General features: G+C 39.3%; 1 protein-coding gene across 1 annotated transcript in view; it reads left to right on the top strand.

Moving 5' to 3' along the window:
* pik3c2a (phosphatidylinositol-4-phosphate 3-kinase, catalytic subunit type 2 alpha) overlaps positions 1–19,110 on the top strand; it is a 34,610-nt gene extending 15,500 nt beyond the window's left edge. The window contains exons 7-32 of the mRNA XM_032550026.1: positions 16–79; positions 1,329–1,475; positions 1,576–1,609; positions 1,978–2,221; positions 5,657–5,779; positions 5,864–6,031; positions 6,173–6,290; positions 7,356–7,498; positions 8,722–8,913; positions 9,174–9,267; positions 9,381–9,475; positions 10,099–10,279; positions 10,393–10,497; positions 10,975–11,067; positions 11,600–11,729; positions 11,908–12,044; positions 12,977–13,146; positions 14,117–14,273; positions 14,524–14,633; positions 15,331–15,538; positions 15,635–15,759; positions 16,534–16,651; positions 16,741–16,822; positions 17,062–17,168; positions 17,787–17,912; positions 18,928–19,110. Of these exons, the coding sequence (XP_032405917.1) occupies positions 16–79; positions 1,329–1,475; positions 1,576–1,609; positions 1,978–2,221; positions 5,657–5,779; positions 5,864–6,031; positions 6,173–6,290; positions 7,356–7,498; positions 8,722–8,913; positions 9,174–9,267; positions 9,381–9,475; positions 10,099–10,279; positions 10,393–10,497; positions 10,975–11,067; positions 11,600–11,729; positions 11,908–12,044; positions 12,977–13,146; positions 14,117–14,273; positions 14,524–14,633; positions 15,331–15,538; positions 15,635–15,759; positions 16,534–16,651; positions 16,741–16,822; positions 17,062–17,168; positions 17,787–17,912; positions 18,928–19,110 (3,454 nt within the window). The remainder of the gene's footprint in view (positions 1–15; positions 80–1,328; positions 1,476–1,575; positions 1,610–1,977; positions 2,222–5,656; positions 5,780–5,863; positions 6,032–6,172; positions 6,291–7,355; positions 7,499–8,721; positions 8,914–9,173; positions 9,268–9,380; positions 9,476–10,098; positions 10,280–10,392; positions 10,498–10,974; positions 11,068–11,599; positions 11,730–11,907; positions 12,045–12,976; positions 13,147–14,116; positions 14,274–14,523; positions 14,634–15,330; positions 15,539–15,634; positions 15,760–16,533; positions 16,652–16,740; positions 16,823–17,061; positions 17,169–17,786; positions 17,913–18,927) is intronic.
* Positions 19,111–19,448: the final 338 nt, after the last annotated feature.

The following is a 19,448-nucleotide window of genomic DNA, read 5'->3' as shown; positions in this document are numbered from 1 at the left end:
TTTGTCTTTTTGCAGACAAGGTTTTGCTGACTATTTGGAGGGATACCACAATCAGGTCAACATCTGCTTAGAAAATGAGGTACATGTTGTCCCTGTTTGAGTCTGAAGCGAAAGGCGAGGAATTCAAACCTGTTTTGTCCCACAAAACATTATGAAACAAAATAGCAGGATTTTTCTTACTTATTGAATTCAGATCTAAAGTACTTTTATTTATGCCAAAGGGAAGCTAAATACAGTGAACCCTCGCTGTAACGCGGTTCACCTTTCACGGCCTCGCTGCTTCGCGGATTTTTTTGTGCAGTTTTTTTTCACATTGTGTTTTGCGTCCTGATTAACTAAACAGTCTCCGCCCTTCTTCTCTACCTGTGTGCCAATAACGTAACGGTATTTAAATATACGTAATACAGCTTGGCAAATTTTGGTAAATGTTTTTGCCCAGAAGATAAAAAGAGCGACAACAAATACCGATAACTATCGGTACTATCTCGAAAAAACACACCTGCACCACAGGCTTCAGAAGAAAAAGACACTAGAGAGCGGAGTCAGGCCGCAGCGTCACAGTCAGAGGCAGTGAAATACGCGAGTCACAATTTGTCCTACTGTACTTTGTATTGATGATTAAAATGATTATTTTACTGTAGTTATTTGTAAGAAAGCGTAATATTTGTTTAAAAAAATGCTTGGACCTGAAAACAGGTTTTGCTCTTTGGTTTCAATGTAGAGTATTTAATTATGCTGTATAATAATTGTAAAATATAAAGGTAACTACTTCACGGATTTCACCTATCACGGGTTCTTTTCGGGACGCAACCCCCGCGAAAAACGAGGGTTCACTGTACTGTGGTAACTAAGATTGTCCTGTTGAAAGCTGAGCAGAGAGATGTTGGAGTAGGGGATATCATTGGTAGTCTGAACTTCCTCCTTTCGCTCTCTGCTCTTTGAGTTCTGTTCTGTGTTAGTTTAGATATTATTTTAGCTTTAGGTGCTAATCGGCTTCTCCCAGTTGTAAAAACGTCACTTTTAAGCCACGGTTTTGCATTATAACTGTCTAAAATAGAAAAGAGCAAAAGTCCTTCGAGTTGCACAGCATTTATAACCAGAGAGAAAAATAGATAACTATAAATATTAATTTTTAGAACTTTATATTGTATAAAAACACGAGAAAAGGAAAAATAGAAGTGGTTAGAACATATATTTTTAAAAATGAACCAGAATAAATCCTGCTGTTTTTTTTCTCCAAACTTGCTTATTTTAAAGCTACTATTGAATCGGAACAAGAAACCGATTCAGACCTTCCGTTTTTTTTTGGCTCCATCTTTTGTGCCCAGAGTACCCAGTACAAGACCGTGGAGCGGGTGGTGCAGACTGTGAAGAACCTGTGCTGCGCCCTGGACGAGGTGGAGACGCAGTCCGTCACGGAAGCCATCAAGAGACTCCGCCACTCTGTCAACCTAGCCAGGACGCGCTCGCCCAAGGTGCGCTCCCCGTCGGCGCATGCGCTAACACATTTGGTGGTTGGTTGGTATTGAGATGAGATCATGTCATTTTCTAAGACCAGCATGCATTGCTTTCTAGTTGGGATCAACATCACCTGGTCAGTCATCAACTAGTAAGTTATATGCATACATACAGTCACACATAACCTTCATCTGCTTATCAGTCACAATCGTTCACTCCAGTAAAAATTAACATACTTAGCCTTGCACAAACAAAATCATACTTGTTGAGGCTTTTTTTTTTTGTCACATTACAATTACAACATTTATTTCATCATGTTTTCACATGTTTTAAATATTTAATCTCATGCTTTGATTTATTAAAACTCCTGAACACTTTACTAATCAGCCTGAGATGTACAAAAAAAAAAGACTAAAACTAAAGGCGTATAAATACTTTTGCAAGGCCTATCATCTTTTACGTTTTTATCCATATGTGATTAAAATCACGCACTGATGCAATACCGGCTCCGGTCAACAGGTGGCTCCAGTCCTGTGGAGGAGAGCATGGCCTTACTAACGAAGGCCGTCTATGACCTGGTCAAGCTCTACCTGCGCTCCTTCTGCCCGCCGTCGCCGTCCTTCAGCTTTTCTGCCTCGGCCCAGTCTGCGGACGATGGTGGAGCCGGAGAGGGGAGGGGCAGCAAAGAAGCTTCTGGCACCACAGACCACCTGCAGTTTACTCTGTTTGCGCTGCATGGCATCCCAGGCCACTGGGTCAGCAGGTAAAACACACAGCAACAACGCTGAATAGGATCAAGGCAAACATAAATGCTGAAACTCGCATGACCTTGATATATAAATGAGGGGTGCACCGATACATCGAGCTCCTTTATTTTGGGTGATCGGTGATTAAATCAGGGTGTCTGCGCATCCTTAAAAAATCTTACATTTGTGTATCTAAAATTAAGTCCTTAAAAAGTCTTTGTAAGTTGGCCTTAAATTATTAATCACAGATCTTAAATTTTCAGACAGCAGGACTTTTTAACCTAATATATTCTGTGCAGTTTATTTTTCTCTTGGGACTTTTCTAATGGGCACAAGTTTGGATCACATGCAGATATCTTCATTGGTTATCTAGCAACAACCTATGAAGTAACTTGCGCAGAAGCAGTTTCAGGTTTTGCTCCATAACTGCTTCAAAAAAAAAACAAAAAAAAAAAACTGTGTGAAATACTGTGAATAAAACAGGAAAGGTCCTGTCACCAGTTTGGCAGTATTTCAGATATTTAAAACAAAAAAATAATCGATAATTATCAATGCAACGTTTATAATGTGATATATTTTTTAATCATATCGTCCAGCCCTACCACAAAAGAGGAAATGAGCAGCAAATGACAGAAGTTTCAGTAAAATATTTAGGTTTGTAAATGATTTAGTTGGTGAGCATTTGGTAAAAAGCTCCATGTTCTATTGCGGCGATCCTATAAAATTACAGCCTGTTCTGTCGAGCTGTGCCTTCACAGTAGCATACCTGGATCTCTTTTACTCAGCAAAGAGATCTGGTGTTGCTCCTTGTGTCTTATTTTTCCATGCTAGTGTCTCGTTTCACACCAGACATGGTCTGTTGTCTCCTGAGTGTGTGTGTGTGTGTGTGGGTGTGTGTGTGTGAAGCAGATCTGATCCAGATTTTCCATTCACAGCTCTGTTTCACAGCAGTGACCAGGATCAGTGACAAGGATCCCGCTGCTGTTCCGGAAAATAAAAGATTTCTTCCCTTTATTTGTAAAAAGCTCAGTGGAGACTTAGACAACTTAATATAAAATAACAGGAATTGTAGGAGCAGTAACTATTTTAATGGAATCACTTTAAAGAAATTCCAAAGTTTTTTTTAAACTATTTCCTCTTCTTATGCTGTCATTTGCTTCTTAGCTTTCAGTTGTTTTCATTAAAAGACAAACCGCTACAACTCCAGCGCGCAGCAACCCCTTACAACAACTATTTTAAGGCAGGAAGCAAATATGGCCGCATATTTGCTTCCTGTGCCATTCTAAAAATGCGTAAAAAGAAAAAAATAAAATCAGCTCTTTTCAAGCCGGAGCGGGACACTAACTCTCTCCTCTCTCTCTGTGCGGCCGAGCAGCAGCAGCAGCAGCTCGTATCTGTTGTGGCGCTACTATAACGGCGCCTTACTGAGGTTGAAGTGTTTAGCATTGTTGTGGCTCGTGTGTCATCCATCTGTTCACCGCGCCACATTGCCAGCTTGCGAGTAGCGAGGGAGCTGCCAGCGCAGATGGCACGGAGCAGCGGAGCAAGCTTGTTGCGGCGTAAACGTGCATCTGATTTCCTCCCGCGTTTTTTTTTTTTTTTTCTCCACGGTTGCATGTGGGGTTCTGTCACTAATTAAAGCGAGTTTATTTTTGGACCCGTGGAAACCAGAACACTTCATCTTGGATGTTATTGCCTCGCATCTGGAAATATTAATATGTTCTGTTAGTTAAGACGGTGCAGAGTTAAAGTTACAGTACAGGCTGTTGAATTTGAAGTGTATACAGATAGAAGCACTTACTGCCTGTTTATTCTCTTGGGATTAATCAGGCCACATCTCACACAGCTGCGGCCGTGACTGGTGCCGGGAAATACTTCACAGTGGACGATTATTCAAGCCGTTCCTAATAAAGAAAGATTATGATTAGAGGTGCTAGCCCTGTCACATCAGGCGATAAATCAATTGTTGGCATGATAAATTAAAACGAGCGTGATAATTTCCATTTGCATGACTTTTTTTTTTTTTCTCGAGTGTCTGTCTCTACCAGAGACTGAGACAAAAAGCTTCAGTCTGGTTCATTGGTCTACACTAGACGAGGTCATTTATTGTATCGTTTATCCTTTATCGTAATAACTTTCTTATCGTGATAGTAATTTTGATTTATCATTGTCATGATAAATTCCACTAAATTATATTTAAAACCCTCGAAGCAGCCAGTACTATTGAGACAAATAGTTTTACTGTCTTCTCCACTATTTGTTCAATGGAAGGATCTATAAATACCAATAACTTTGAAAGTAGGATTAAATGCAGTTACGATATTCAGTCTTAAGATATAAATTAGACTTTATGTGACTGCTGAAAAAGTGTATTACAAATAGGAATGTTTTTCAAGAGCAGCATTTGTTTTTGTGGGACTATAATTGCTGTGACACATTGTCTCACTGTAGTCATACAGTAAAATACAATAAAAAAATAAATAATTAATATTTCTTATCTTTTCATCGTTATATCAGTAATACAACAAAATATTGTGTTAATCTTTAAGTCTCAACTACCCTACCCCATTATAACCTCTCTGTTATGTAAACATACCTAGATGCCTATGTATGTATGGATAGATGTGTCCATACTGGGCATATAGTTATTTTACATATTTATTCTTATGTGCATTCCGTTAAAGTAGAAGTATTCATTGGTATAAATTTATTTACAAGAGTTTCTTTTAACATATTTTCAATTGTGTGTGTGAGTATGCATATGTGTATGCGTATATGTATGCTTACATGTATGAATGCAAAGATTCTTCCTAGTGTTAATGTCTGGAATGAATCAATCAGATCCTATATTTTTTTTAAGACGGTGATAACGCTGTGGGTTGTACACTGCCTACTTAGAAGAAAAACAACACATAACGTGGTTTTTCATGAGGAAGTCAAAGCTGTTTTTGTCCCTTTGGTCTCTGAGAAAAGACCAAATGTTAAGAAAAGCAGTATCTCCCCAGAATCAATTTCTTTAACAAAAAAAAAACAAAAAAAAAAACAAACAGCATGTTGTTGTTGTTGTTCAACTCATAATCTGTCTCTTTCTTCAAATGCGCCATCGTCCCTAATGTTGTAGAGAATCGGCATACTCAGCCCCAGGGGAGTTTTGCTGGTTAAAATTAGTCTGATTAAACCACTCTGGTCTAAGTGGGCAGGTACAATATCTCTCCAAGTTCCCTTTGAGCAGCGCACTCCGTTAAAAGGTTTCTAAGCTTCACTTTGAAAATATCGCCCTGAAGGAGTTCTTTCTAGGCCTTTTTTTCCCCAGCAACCTGCCCACAGCTGCTGTCATCAATGAGACAAAACATCTTTCTATCAAAACCTTTTAGTTGATTCAACCTCTTCTACATGGTGGTTAGTCATAGATGGAATATTTCACACCACCATCGTTTGTTGTCTCGCTCCAGCTATGAGAAGTACTTCCTGATGTGCTCCCTCACCCACAATGGGAAGAACCTTTTCAAGCCGGTCCATTCCAAGAGAGTGGGCACATATAAAAGCTTTTTCTATCACATCAAATGGGACGAACTGTAAGTCCTCTCTTATATTCTTCAGTTTTCACTGACCTACTGCGGTCCTTTTACCTTTTAATGACGCCGCCTTGTCCTTCCTAGGATCATTTTCCCCATCGCCGTAGCCGTGCTCCCTCTGGAGTCCACGCTGAGTCTGAGTCTGTTTGGGGTCCTGAACCAGAACGCCAGTGGCTCGCCAGATTCCAACAAACAGCGGAAAGCCCCAGAGTTTTTAGGCAAAGTCTCTATGCCCCTGTTTGACTTCAGACGGTGAGGAGAAGGAATGATCTCACTTGCTTTAAAGGGTTTAAATAGAGAATGTATTCTTAATGGTATCTTTTCACCATTAAGAGTAAATTATCTTTGGGTTTAGTTTTTTTTTTAGTTTATGTTAACTTCTGTGTTTAACAGAGTTCTTGCACGAGACACGAGGTTCTTGTGTCTGTGGACGTCTGCTCAAGGAGCTGCTGGCGCTGCTGGTGCTACAGGTAGCCGCAAGAAGGTTCCTGCAGAAAGGATCATATTACAGGTCAGTTTGATGGGAGTATCAGATACAGGCATGTGGGAAAATTATTACAGCCTGAGAGTTTTTCTAACATATTGTTAATGTTTTATATATGCTTAAACACCTCTGAGACGCTCGAGTAATATAGGTAAACAAAGACAATACTTTTTAAAAAACAATTTCAGTAAGATATAGTTTCCAGTACGGAATAAATTAGGACAGATTCATATACATTTCCACTTTAAATGGCTAGAATTACACACAAGCATGTCACAGTGATGAAACAGTTGCTCCTCAAGTTTACCAGAGAAAATATAGACAAACTCCTGAACTTCTGGAATTATGTTGTGGAACAGATTAATCTAAAGTTTAATTATTTGGACAGCTTAACAGAGGACATGTTTTCAGGGTTTTCACACATCCTTAAAAAGTCTTAAATGCATGTGTCTGAAATTAAGGCCTTAAAATGTCTTGAAATGTAGGTTAGCCTGAAATATGTTAGGCCTTAAATTTGCTCCTGGCTGGACTATTTTATCACATTCTATTAATATATTCTTCTCTTGGCACTTTTCTGTCAGGTGAATGTTTAAGTAAGTTTGAGGCTACCGCTAACTAGCTGCTAATGTACTCTTGCTAACTAGCTAGATAGCCCTTTTCACATCTTTCATAGGTAAATGTTCACATTTGTTCTGTTCAAAAGAGCTCACAAATAAGATGTCCAATTTTGTGTTTTGTGAATTTTTTTTGTCACAATACAGGTCTTAAATTTAGTTCATAATGGTCTTAAAAAGTAGAGAGCCTGAGTTTGGCATAAATCAAATACAGTGACCAATTAAAAACCACCTCATACCAAATGTGATACATGGTGGAAATGTCATCCACAGTGATGTTTAGCATTTATCAGAAGATGTTTGAGGAAAATGTGAGCCACTTTGTAAAAATGAGAGCTGTAGCAAAATTGGACTTTGAAACATGACAATAATTCACAACCAGTAGATCCAGCAAGGATCTTTTTATTTTTATATTATTCAGTTGGTTTCCACTGAGAGCATAAACTGATCCCAGTTCTGGTCTTGTCTCTGCCATCAGGTGGACTTCCCCAAATCAGGGGTGGATGTTTTATATGTTGGACCTAAGGAGGCCCCCAGCCCCGAGCCCCACACACTGGAAGAGCTGGACCCGGACCTGAGGCGGAAGCTGGAGAAAATCTGCAGCCGAGCCTCCAATTTTGGGTAAAAGAATCTTTCTTTATTTTTTTTCTATGTGAAAACGGAAAAGAACAGTTTCAGCAAATTTGTGTACCAGCACCCTCTTCTGTTCTCAAGAGTTTGTAAGTAATGTTGATCTGCATGAATAACATCACATAAAATCACTGATATTATTATTTCGTTGGGATGTTGTTAACATGTGAGGCCTAAAGATACTATTAATGGGGCAATATCATCTAAAATCAAGGTTTTTCTTAGCTTTATGTTGTGTTATAAAGTTAATCCCTCATCTAAAACATGCCTCCAGTGTTGCCTTGACTCTTTCATGCATGTTTGAGAAATCCTTTAATCTCCTTTAATCTCCATGGCAACCATTTAGCTGTGCAGCATGGCCTTGGAGGCTCAGCTCCTTCTTAGGGATGCAGTTTTCAAGTTACTGCCTCACAGAGCAGCCCTCTCTCACTCAGCTCCTCCAGACTAGCCAGCAGCAATTAGCAAACAACTGGTGGAAGTGAGCATCAGATAAGCTGCTGCTGAGCTTGTGATGACTTCCTGAAGGCGGAGTTTCAAAAAGAGCAGGAGCTTTTTAAAGTCACAGAAGCCCAATTTCACCAAGTTTTAATTTAAGTCATAATTGATAAATAAAGCATTTTACAACAACTGAAGGTAACAGTTATTTGACTGTGCTACGAGATTACCTAGAAGATAATTCTGCCACTTTAAATTGTGTGTGGCGTTCTCTGAATGTTTTTGAGTTATTGAACAACAAAAAGGATTTGGTATGGCTATAAATAACTATTAATAGTTATTGACAAAATGAACAATTTTGATAAAGGTAACCAAGACTGGGTACCACTTGCGTATCAGAGAAATAATAACCAAATAGTTCTCAGTCTCAGTTGCTGCTTATAAATGCCTGCCTGCTAAGACAGGCAGGCAGGCATTAAATAAAAATAGATGGACTAAATTCAGCACTGACGTTCTCGTGCAGAATGCTACAGAAATAAATACAGATGACTTGTGTTTATCTATTTACAAAAGTAATTCAACTTCCAGTTAAAATTAAAAATAATTCAAAGGATAAATATGATTTACCACTATCTTTTTTTTATGTGGTGTGATTTTTTTAAATTTTATTTTGTAAATGATTTCACACTTGCCACTTTTTGTTTAAAACCTAAAATTGTAGATACTGCAACATTCTGAATCGGTTATTTAAATGCAAAGTGAATTGTTTCCTCCTGCAGGTTGAAGCGCTCCGACCACCAGGTCCTGTGGGACCACCGGCTCCACTGCCGTCGGTACCACCCCAGCAGCCTCCCCAAAGTGCTGGCCAGCGCGCCCAGCTGGGACTGGGCCAGCATGGCTCACATCCACTCCCTGCTGCACCGCTGGCCCTCACTCCCCCTAGTCACTGCACTGGAGTTACTGGACTCAAAGTACGCACTATAAAACACATTCCATACCTGCGTCCTAGAAAGCACCTTGTCGTAGTGCAAGAATATTTTTCAAAACAACTTGACTTTTTTTCTAAATTGTCGTGCTTCCATTACTCAAATTTATCTTCTCGTCGTTTCGATTTGAGCAATTTTTACGATTAATGGAAACGCTGCTCATGATTCTGCTTTCCTGGATGCAGTCAAGTTTTAATCTCTGTGGCAAACTGAAAACGTTAAATGTGTTACGTCTGTTTGTGTAGGTTTGCAGATACCGAAGTGAGAAGTGTGGCTGTAAGCTGGATTGAGAAGAGCAGTGATGACGAACTCGCCGACTACCTGCCACAGCTAGTTCAGGTAGAGCTGAACTAGCTGAATTTATGTTAAAAAAAATTATGTTTTTTAACTGATTTCCTAAAGTTTTTATGCTCAAATTTTAAATTCAAAATGTCATCTGTGCTCTCCTTAAGGCAATAAAGTTTGAGTGTCACCTAAACAACTCTCTGGTCCTGTTCCTGCTATCCAGAGCTCAAGGAAACATCAATATTGCCCACTACCTGTACTGGTGAGTCTGCAGAAACACTGAGTTGCACCAGGTCTTAATCAGAAAGGGGTAGAGTATTCAAAAATTGTACTACAGTAATTAATACTTCAACATATTTTTACTCCGGTAAAATTAAAAAGCAGCGGTCCAAGAAATGGCTCGAATAAGGGTAAAAAAAGTATTTGGTAAAAAGTCTAATCAAGTACTGATAGAAACATCAGTCATTTGATATTTAAAAATTCCATCATCATGTTATCTGGAAATGTTAGTATTTTAGAAATCAAAATAATTCATATAAATAACATAATTACAAAACATTTTTCAAAACTAATTCTTTCAACATAAAACTTATGAAGCCGTAGCAAAAACTGCAGGTGTGTGTCTGTTTGTGGTGGACGTTTGGTTAAAACATCTCTGCTCTTCATTCAGTGAAGTTACTCACAGTGACTAGAGAATCCAGAAATTTTACTCCAGTTAGAGTAACGATACTTCATAATAAAACCACTCATGTAAAAGTAAAACGTACAACTCAAGTAAACTGAGCAAATGTAACTAGTTACTACCAAACTCTGGGTTGATGAGGCTTACTTTGAAGCCTCTTTTTGGGGCTTCTTTAAATGGTGGATTCATGTTGATTGCTGCAGGCTACTCAAAGATGCAGTGCAGGACTCTACCTGGGGGCGGCGCTATGAGCAGGTCCTGGGTGCCTTGCTGTGTCTTTGTGGGAGCAAACTGAGGGCAGAGCTGGAAAAGCAGACTCACCTGGCCACTCTGCTGGGAACGGTCGCCGAGAGGGTCAGACAGGCCGGGGGATCCACCAGACAGGTCAGTCTGATTTGTTAGTTTGTTTTATTTTCTTGTGTCTCTGTGTGTTAAATGGCATCAAGTTATAGGCGATTCCTTTTAGATTTAAATATTGTGTTACTGTGTGCGTTCAGGTGGCGCTGCAGGAAGGCCTTGAAAACATTCAGAACTTTTTCCAGAGAAACAGCTGCCGACTTCCCCTGAATCCAAGTCTGGTAGCTAAGGAGCTAAACGTCAAGGTAGGTTATGAAACGACTGGCTTTTCCTCCAAAACACATTGACTATCAATATCAATCGGCTTAGATACTTGATTTAACTAATATTATCGTTGATTCACAACATGTTCTCTTATAACACTTTACTATACACGAGTGGAGAGAGAGCAGGAAAAGGAAAAAAGCTTGTATAAACCTGCCCCTTTCTCAGTTATTACAAAATACATTTTTATGGAAATATACATTAACAATATGATCATATTTATATAGTGGTGGTTAAACTGTGTTTTTTTTTTTTTTTTACATGTTTTTCTAAAAGTTTGGAGGTGGACAAAATTTTCTGTTGGATGACCTATAGCATAAAATCGACATCCACTGAAATCTAAATCTCTGTTCTTCTTTCAAGACTGTGATGAAAATACTTAATCTCTTTTCTCTAATAATGTTTAACGTGTTTATCCTGCAGAAGTCATTAGAAAACATACTTCTGCTTGTTTGCAGGCCTGTTCTTTCTTCAACTCCAACGCAGTTCCCCTTAAGCTGGCATTGGTCAATGCAGATCCATTAGGAGAGGAAATCAATGTTATGTTTAAGGTCCGTTATCCGCCTACACACACTCATACACAAACACACCAACAATGGAACATTAGTACCATGCAGTCAGCTCACAGCGCCTTGCAGGCTGTCTTACAAGCTGTCATGTTTCAGACGCAGGCTTCCAGTGGTGGGCACAGCTAGCTAAAGACCCTAAAGCAATAATCATAAACATTTGTTGCGCTAACACTAAATCACTACAACAACACGGTGTTTAGTGGGAGCTAGCATACTAATGTCAGTTCATATCCTAAAGCATATCCAGTTCTGTGAAGGAGAACATAAATGAGCAAACAGCTTCATGAACAACAGCAGACAAGTCAAACATAGTTTTGGAGAAATTTTAACTGGTTTAGATTTTAAACACTGACATGTATCTGTCACCAAAATCCTGCAGTAGTTGAAACAAACTGCTTTCCTGGCTTCTCCATGCACCTCTGCGCCCCCTGGTGGCTTAAATTAAGCCCAACAATGTTATCATTATCAGAATGTTTTTGTTTTTGACCTCTCGTTTGCTCCGTGTCTGAATCAGGTAGGAGAAGACTTGAGGCAGGACATGCTGGCTCTTCAGATGATTCGCATTATGGACCGCATCTGGCTGCAGGAGGGGCTGGACCTCCGCATTGTCAACTTCAAATGCATCTCCACCGGCCAGGATAAAGGTGACGCGCGTCAGATTTCAACCAAAGCGCTCACACTTTTAGAGAAAACCATAAACATTGCGATCTTTGAGGTCCACAGCGGCTTTTCCAGCCCCTGTAAGCATCTCTCTTAATTTGTTTGCACTGTTTTTTAAAAAGATGTCTTGTTTTTTTTGTGTGTTTTGTTTTGTTTTTTAAGGTATGGTGGAGCTGGTGCCTTTCTCTGACACCCTCAGAAAGATTCAGGTAGAATATGGCGTTACCGGATCCTTTAAGGACAAACCTCTGGCTGAGTGGCTGCGCAAGTACAACCCTGCTGAGGATGAATATGAGAAGGTACGCACACGAAATGTTGACAATAACTTTAGGAAGATTAAAGAAACTTCCTCCTAAACTCACTGTTAGTGCTACATGCATTCATTCACTTATTCATCCATTTATGGAAAGGAATCCTTTAACATTAGAGCTGTTTCACTTTGTTAAAAAGTAGAAAGTGTGAGACTAAACTCATGATTATTTTACTAATACATTATTCTGACGATTAATCGGAAATAAAAATGGCACATTCTGCAGGGTTTTCATTTTACCACTTATTTTGTGTAATATTAGGGAAACATACAAAAAATGTAAATAAATAATTCAATTCCGTGTTTAAACAAGAAAAATAAATATTATATTGCCTTAACATACAATAAACATTGAATCAATTGTAGCAAATTTACAGCTAAAGACATTACTTCTACCATCAACACGTAAAAAGCTCAGCCCTTTCTGCTTGATTTAACATTAATACAGAGTAGGACTGATCTGATGATTAATTTTTTTGACCAACTGATTAATAATTGGGCAGGAAAAGGTGCTTAGTATGAGATTTATCTTTTTACAAAGGAGTTGTGGGAAGAACATATTTAAAGACAAAAAAGGTTGTGTTTTTTTATGCTAAATGTAAAATGTGCATATTTTAGAGCAGTTTTGACCTAATTAGTGTTCTCTGTGTTTCTTTTAATAATAATTTTCCTTTTTGTATACCGAGTCTGTATACTCAGTTAACAATTAGTCGATTACTAAATTAGTAGTCGGTTAATCACAATTGATCCGATTAATCATTTTGGCAAACTAAGCTTTAAAGCCATAATTTAGTTCCACTTTCTGAGTTTATGTATTTCTCTTTGGGATAAAGTAAGTAAGCCATTTTTTTGTGAAAAAGTCATGGTTCAAACTTTTTCCTTTTTGATATTCAACTTGTTTTTTTTTATATATCTTTGCAGGCATCTGAGAACTTTATCTACTCCTGCGCCGGTTGCTGCGTTGCGACCTACGTCCTCGGCATCTGTGATCGCCACAACGACAACATCATGCTGCGCTCCACCGGTCACATGTTTCACATAGACTTTGGCAAATTCCTGGGCCACGCCCAGATGTTTGGCAGCTTTAAAAGGTAATTATCAGATAAGTTGCTGTAAATTGTTGCTGTTGCCTGTCAGATAAAACGGGCTTTGGCTCGCTATCTGTGATTAAACAGGATGTCGATGACTGTCGTGGTTTTGGATTTATTGCTGTGTTATCAGAGCGGATAAAAGGTCATGTACCAGCTGATTTCACCCAAACTGTTTGCGTTTTCGCTTCATATGGTGGTGAGGACAAAGGTAGAAAAAAAGCGTCATCTGTGTTTTTCCAAGAACATCCGTAAAATTTGAAAGGGAATCCCAAATTATCACATAGAACATGAATTTGTTCAGTTTCAAACTAGTTTTCTATTTTTTTTTAAAGGAAAGATGACAATTTATACAAATCTAGATCACCTTTTGGTAACTTTTTATCATTCAATGCACATTTAAAGACTAATAATATAGTTTACTATTTTATTTCAAATTATTATAATTTGATAATCATACACCTCTGATTATTATGCAGCAATGCCCCAGCACTCATAGCAGCTACGTTTCTGGTTTTTAGGTTAGCAAGTTTGAAATGTAGCGGAAGCTGCTGTTGCATGATTAATAGATGTTTCAGGCATGACCTGCTTCTTAACGGCAACATCCACACACTTAGCGCTTTCACATGTCTTTTTTTTTTATGTCCTCTTTTTTGGTTTAAAAAAAATCCTCGTCAGCATTTATGATTTAGTGTTTAGACAAAAAAAAACTTCCCCACTTTCTTTTATTTTTCAGAAATGTAGAGAAAGAGAGGTACAAAGTATGGCACAGACGTCCAATTTAAAAAAAAACAACTATATTTAAGATCAAGCAAATCAAATTGAAATTGTGGAAAATTCGCAAACATATGGAGGATGTACTTATTAAACCTTTCACAAACCTGTTTGAAATAAATAAATAAATCTAATCAAATTCACCATGTATCGGCTACTTCCACCCATTTTCATTCCTCCCTTCCTTTTGTCTCATCAGGGACCGAGCCCCATTTGTTTTGACCTCCGACATGGCGTACGTCATCAACGGAGGGGAGCGTCCCACCAGTCGCTTCCAGCTGTTCGTAGACCTGTGCTGCCAAGCCTACAACCTCATCCGCAAGAACTCCGGACTTTTCCTCCATCTTCTGTCCTTGGTGAGGCCTCGCGAAAGCAGCTATGGCTAAAATACTGGGACGTTTCATTAGCCATGGCTAATATCTTTAGCTAAAGTTGGTAAAGAAGCATAATTGAACACTTAAACTTATGTTAAAATATTCACCCTGACAATGCAAGAATATACCCAGTAACGAATTGTTCAATAGTTTAAAAAATAAATAACTAAAAAACACTGCGTTAAACGCGTTTGGTGTCTTTGTCTCTTTACATGAGTTGTGTTTGTTGCAGATGATGTCATCGGGGCTGCCGGTTCTGACGGGCTCACAGGACCTGAAGTACGTGTTTGACGCCTTGCAGCCTCACAACACCGATGCTGAGGCCACCATCTTCTTTACGAGGTAGTCACGGTAACCTGGTCTCAGGTGCAGAACGAACCTTAAAATAAAATAAATACTTTAAAGTATAAAATGTTCATACTTTGAAGTAGTATTATGTGGAAAGTGTTGGTCAAAAGGAATTATTTCTGTAATGTCACACGCCACCAGGTGGCACAACAAAGTTACGAAAGAGACTGATAAGCCTGTCACAAGCTAATCAACAATTAATCAAAAAATTGCTTGATAAATTAAAATGAACAATGAGTTAATATTTCTTGAAGAACAATTTTCATAGATAATCCATCTTATTTATGATTTCGGTTGTGTGTGGCTTTAATTTCTGTTGTATTTATTGTTTTTCATTGTTTTATTTTGGATATCCTGAATATCTTCCAGTTCCAGTGTTAAGTGTTGGTCTTTGAGAAAACGAACTTGCATTATTATGTCATTATCAGTACATTAACTTGTACTAACATACAAGTATTAATGTAAGTAAAGCCTGGTGGCCCGCCAGGCTTATAACACACAGCCCCAGAGACTGAATAGCATCTGTTTCAACAGAAAACATTCAACACATATTGGTCTAAAACTAGATCTTTTGAACAAAACCATATTTTAGGAGTGTTAATTTTAGTTATTTTAAGAGCTTTTGTTGTCAGTTTTCACCTCAGTCTTAAATCTCCTTGGTTCCCTCCGCCTTCTCTCCTCCCCACCGCAGACTGATCGAGTCCAGCCTGGGAAGCATAGCCACCAAATTCAACTTCTTCATCCACAACCTCGCCCAGTTACGATTCTCCGGCCTTCCTGCCAACGACGAGCCCATCCTGTCCTTCTCGCCCAAGACGTACACCATGAAGCAGGACGGGCGCATCGTCCACGCCACCATCTTCTCCTTCCAGAAGAGATACAACCCGGACAAGCACTACGTGAGCCCCTACCGACGCCTCTCGATGCCGTCTCTGCTCCGTGTCGTATGGTGACTGTCTTAAAGCCCCCTGTGTGTTTCCGTCCTGTCTGGGCAGACCTACGTGGTGAGGATTATGAGGGAAGGCCAAAACGAGGCTCAGTTTGTCTTCCGCACGTTCGACGAGTTTCAGGAGCTCCACAACAAACTGACCATTGTGTTCCCGCTCTGGAAGCTGCCGGGGTAACATTTCACCTTCACTAGTCCCTTTGAGTCTCCACAGGTTCATTCTGTGTAGCGTCCAGACAGAAAACTGTGATGATATCAGATGATCGGTTAGATTAGCGTATTAGTTTATGTCAACTGTCACAGACTTCAAATAGGCCAAAGTCTTCAGCTGAGTCCATAAACGCCATTTAACCAATGTTTTAGTAACTGTTATCCGTAATCCTGGCTCCAAACTTTTCTTTTTCTAAACTGGCTTATCATATCATTTCTCATGAAAAATTTCTTATCATAAGAATTTTGATTCATCGTCGTCTTGATGAATTTCAATTAATGATGTTAAGAGGGAAAAAGTCCTGATGGTATTATCAGATTTTTTTTAACCCATAGAAGGCTAGGTGAATTCTGTTCAAAAAACTTTTAAGCTAGGTACTACAGGCAGCGGGAAAAGCACTAAGCTGCTGCCAAGAGCCACAAACAAATACTAAAAATGTTGTCGTTGTTGCTGTGTTTGACTGTAAAAGAGCCGAATCTTCCAACCATCCCATAAATTTATAGATTTTGGTCTTAAATTTCATTCAAGGTGGCATTAAAAATGCCTTTAATAGTCTTAAATTTGACCCGCCGAAACTTGTTTTGCTGTAACCCCTCAGTTGTATGTAACTCTATATTAGTTTATACCAACTCCCACCTTAAAGAGGCCTTCCTTCTGTTCGGAAGATTAGTAATTAAATCTAGCAGGATTAACCGTCAGAATTTGATGATTTTTTTGGATTTTTTTTAATTCTGTAGTTTTCCAAACAAGATGGTTCTTGGTCGCACCCACATTAAGGAGGTGGCAGCCAAGAGGAAACTGGAGCTCAACAGTTACGTCCACAACCTGATGAGGAGCTCCACAGAAGTGGCCCAGGTGCTGACATGAACAGCCTCACTTTTAGTCCCCCTCACTATCAAGATTTAAACTTTCTGAATGACCCGTTTACTTTTTTTTATATATAGTGTGACCTGATCTACACTTTCTTCCATCCAATTGCTCGCGATGAGAAAACGGAGGGCTTAGACACCACACCCAATCCACCTGGTAAAAACCTGTCCTCTTCCCACACCTTCCTCGCATGTCTGGAATTCCACAGACGTTTTCGCCCGGTTTCACTTTCCGTACGACTCTTTGTTCTTCGTCATTAGTCTGTCTACTTTGAAAATCAATAATCTTCCAAGCATTTCTTTTCGTTCCTGCTGCATCTGGTGTGTGAAAATCCCAGTGGTGAGGTGTCAGCAGTAATGTTTCTGAGTTTGATGTGTGGTGTTGTTCCATCTCAGAGCCTCTGCTGAGTCCAACCTCTGGTCGGGTGGAAGGAGAAGTGAAGCTTTCCATCTCGTACAGAAACAGCACTCTGTTCATCATGGTCATGCACATCCGAGACTTGGTAAATACAAACTTTGAAAAACACATGCTGAGAGCCCTTTTGTCCAGGTGTATATGTCTGGGTTTTTTTTATGTAGATCAGGGCTAAGTGTAAACTTACCTGCATTTGGCTGCATAGATATAATAATTATTTATTATGACTATGGTTGTGACTGACAGTTGCAAGATAGACGTAAAAAAATGCTAGCTAGCAGACCAATAAACGTAATTATATAACTAAAGTGTGAGTCTAACATTATATGGGCTGGCAAAATAAATCGGCCTGTGGCAAATACATCTAACCAATTTACAAACATACACTTAAACAAAAAACGCTAGGTAGCTTTTTCTGCAAAAAGCATGATAAATAGCTAGCTAGCTAAACGTAATGCAAAAAGACCCCAGAAATTTCACAGGTTTAGTTTCCTGGGGGGGGGGTGCTTTTTTCCAGCACTATTGTCACTTTATATGTATTAAATTTCATTCACAATGGTTTTTAAATGGTCTTAAAAAGTCTTAAATTTTAGTTTGTGCACCCTTCAGAAACCCTGTTAACATCTCCCCACTAAGAAAACATTTATCAATGTGACTGTATGTAAACATCTGAACTGAACTGTATTGTCCTCCCTACTTTTTGTAGGTTTCTGAAGACGGAACGGATCCGAACCCGTACGTAAAAACCTACCTGCTTCCTGATCCTCACAAGACTTCAAAACGCAAGACGAAGATCTCCAGGAAAACCAGGAACCCCACCTTCAACGAGATGGTGAGGAAACACACCCCAGTGGCTGCGTTTCCATTACAAATGTGCACAAAAGTTTAGCAATATTCCACTAATGTCAAAAAAAAACAAAGCACAATTTCGCAATATTGCAGTGTTTCCACTAAATAAGAAATCTAGATTAATCACAAATAAGCTTATTCAGGACAAAAATTGATAAAAAATCTCACATGAGATATTCATAATTCAGACATGGCTCTAGTGTTCATCTATCAACCATCAGCGAAGACATTTGCGTTCAGGTGTTGGTGCGACAAACCTGTTTATCTTCTAGCCAGCAGTTTTACAAATTCACCACGTTGGAATGACAGACTTTTTTTTATGAACAGTGAGAACTCTGCTTCTGCACATTTTCTGGAAGAAAAAAAAACAATCATCCTCCAACTACTTCCTGTCGTCTTCTTTGGCGTTTACGCCAGTAATAACATCCGGCTAAGTGTTTGTGCTAGGATGAGGGGGTTGGTTTTCCAGCCATATCAAAATAGATGTATTTTACTAAACTGGAACAGAAACAGTTTTTTTCACATCACACGAGTCTCATGATGTGAACAAAACTGTTTCTGTTTAGTGAAATATATCTACTTTGATATGAAAACCAACCTCCTCATCCTAGCACAAAAACTTTTTAAATCAAAAAACTAGTTCTTTTTTTTTAAATTGCTGTTTCCATTAAGTTAATGTATTTTTTGTCATTTCAATTTGCACAAACCTACGGTCAATGGAAACGCCGCTACTTTAAAGAGGCAGCACTATGTAAAATAGACTCTTTTTTTTTTTTTTTTAGCTTTACGTCATGTTGTAATATTGTAGTCATCAAAAACATACCTGGAGCGTCACCTTGATGTTTTCATGCATGTTTGAGAAATCCTTTAATCTCCATGGCAACCATTCAGCTGTGCAAATCGCCTGGGTGGACATAGCTCCGCCTTCGAGGACGAAGCTCCTCCTCTGACCTTTTGGATGGTCTCTGTTCTAACTTCTGCTCGTCTCCTCTCCCCAGCTGGTGTACAGCAACTACAGCAAGGAAACCCTCAGCCTGCGGGAGCTGCAGCTGAGCGTGCTCAGCGCCGAGTCGCTGCGCGAGAACTACTTCCTGGGCGGCATCACGCTCAGGCTCAAAGACTTTGACCTCAGCAAAGAGACGGTCAAGTGGTACAAACTGACCGCCGTTCCGTACTTCTGACCCCCGCCCCCAGGCTGACTCTGACTCTGCCCCTTCGGACGACGACGGACGCATTCGGATCATATGGGAAAGGCTGCAGACGGAGGTTTTACTTGAAGCCACTTCAGCTCCTTATGTCAAAAAAATATATATACAAACTCCAGAACATCAGGAAACGGATTCATCTTTTCTTTTTGGTGCAAGTTTATCAAATTTAAAATAAAGTTGGGAAAGAAACATTTTATAAGCTGAATCAAACTGAGGGTTTTGTAGTTCTTATGAGATTTAAACACCATCTTATATGTCTGGGCTTGCCTACGCTAGCTGCGCAGCTCCACGGGTTGTTCCCATATGATATG

The sequence above is a fragment of the Xiphophorus hellerii genome, chromosome 2 (genome assembly GCF_003331165.1).
Source record: "Xiphophorus hellerii strain 12219 chromosome 2, Xiphophorus_hellerii-4.1, whole genome shotgun sequence".
Taxonomy (NCBI): Eukaryota; Metazoa; Chordata; class Actinopteri; order Cyprinodontiformes; family Poeciliidae; genus Xiphophorus; species Xiphophorus hellerii.
Note: the sequence above shows the minus strand (reverse complement) of the source record. Positions and strands in the feature narration are given on the sequence as shown.